Source organism: Fulmarus glacialis, unplaced genomic scaffold, assembly GCF_000690835.1.
Source record: "Fulmarus glacialis isolate BGI_N327 unplaced genomic scaffold, ASM69083v1 scaffold12264, whole genome shotgun sequence".
Lineage (NCBI taxonomy): Eukaryota > Metazoa > Chordata > Aves > Procellariiformes > Procellariidae > Fulmarus > Fulmarus glacialis.
Genome location: NW_009207440.1, coordinates 370 through 991, shown reverse-complemented (window position 1 = coordinate 991; position 622 = coordinate 370). Strand labels below are relative to the sequence as shown.

The window sequence follows — 622 nt, the reverse complement described above, 5'->3', positions numbered from 1 at the left end:
CGGGAAGAGCTTCAAGAGCGGCTCGGCCCTCGTCAGGCACTGGAGGACGCACCTGGGCGAGCGGCCCTACAAGTGCACCATCTGCGGGAAGAGCTTCAGGCAGAGGTTGGACCTGACAAAGCACCAAAGGCTGCACACCAGCGAGCGGCCCTACAAGTGCCCTGACTGCGGAAACAGCTTCAGGCGGAGCTCAGACCTCCTCGTCATCCACCAGCGCCCCCACACCGGCGAGCGGCCCTACCAGTGCTCCCAGTGCGGAAAGAGCTTCAGCCAGAGCTCGCACCTTGTCATCCACGAGCGCATCCACACCGGCGAGCGGCCCTACAAGTGCTCCCAGTGCAAGAAGAGCTTCAGGCAGAACTCAGCCCTCATCGTCCACCAGCGCATCCACACCGGCGAGCGGCCCTACAAGTGCCCTGACTGCGAGAAGAGCTTCAGGCGGAGCTCAGGCCTCGTCGTCCACCGGCTCATCCACACTGGGGAGAAGCCCCACCAGTGCCCCCACTGCGGGGTGAGCTTCTGTGAGAGGTCGTCCCTCATCATCCACCTGCGCACCCACACCGGGGAGACCCCCTACCAGTGCTCTTACTGCGGGAAGAGCTTCAAGCAGAGCTCGCGTCTC

General features: G+C 64.1%; 1 protein-coding gene across 1 annotated transcript in view; it reads left to right on the top strand.

Moving 5' to 3' along the window:
• Positions 1-7: 7 nt before the first annotated feature.
• LOC104075562 (zinc finger protein 2 homolog) overlaps positions 8-622 on the top strand; it is a gene marked incomplete at both ends in the record, with an annotated part of 978 nt that continues 363 nt past the window's right edge. Inside the window, one exon of the mRNA XM_009576105.1 lies at positions 8-622. This exon is cut by the window's right edge and continues 4 nt beyond it. Coding sequence (XP_009574400.1) covers positions 8-622 — 615 coding nt within the window.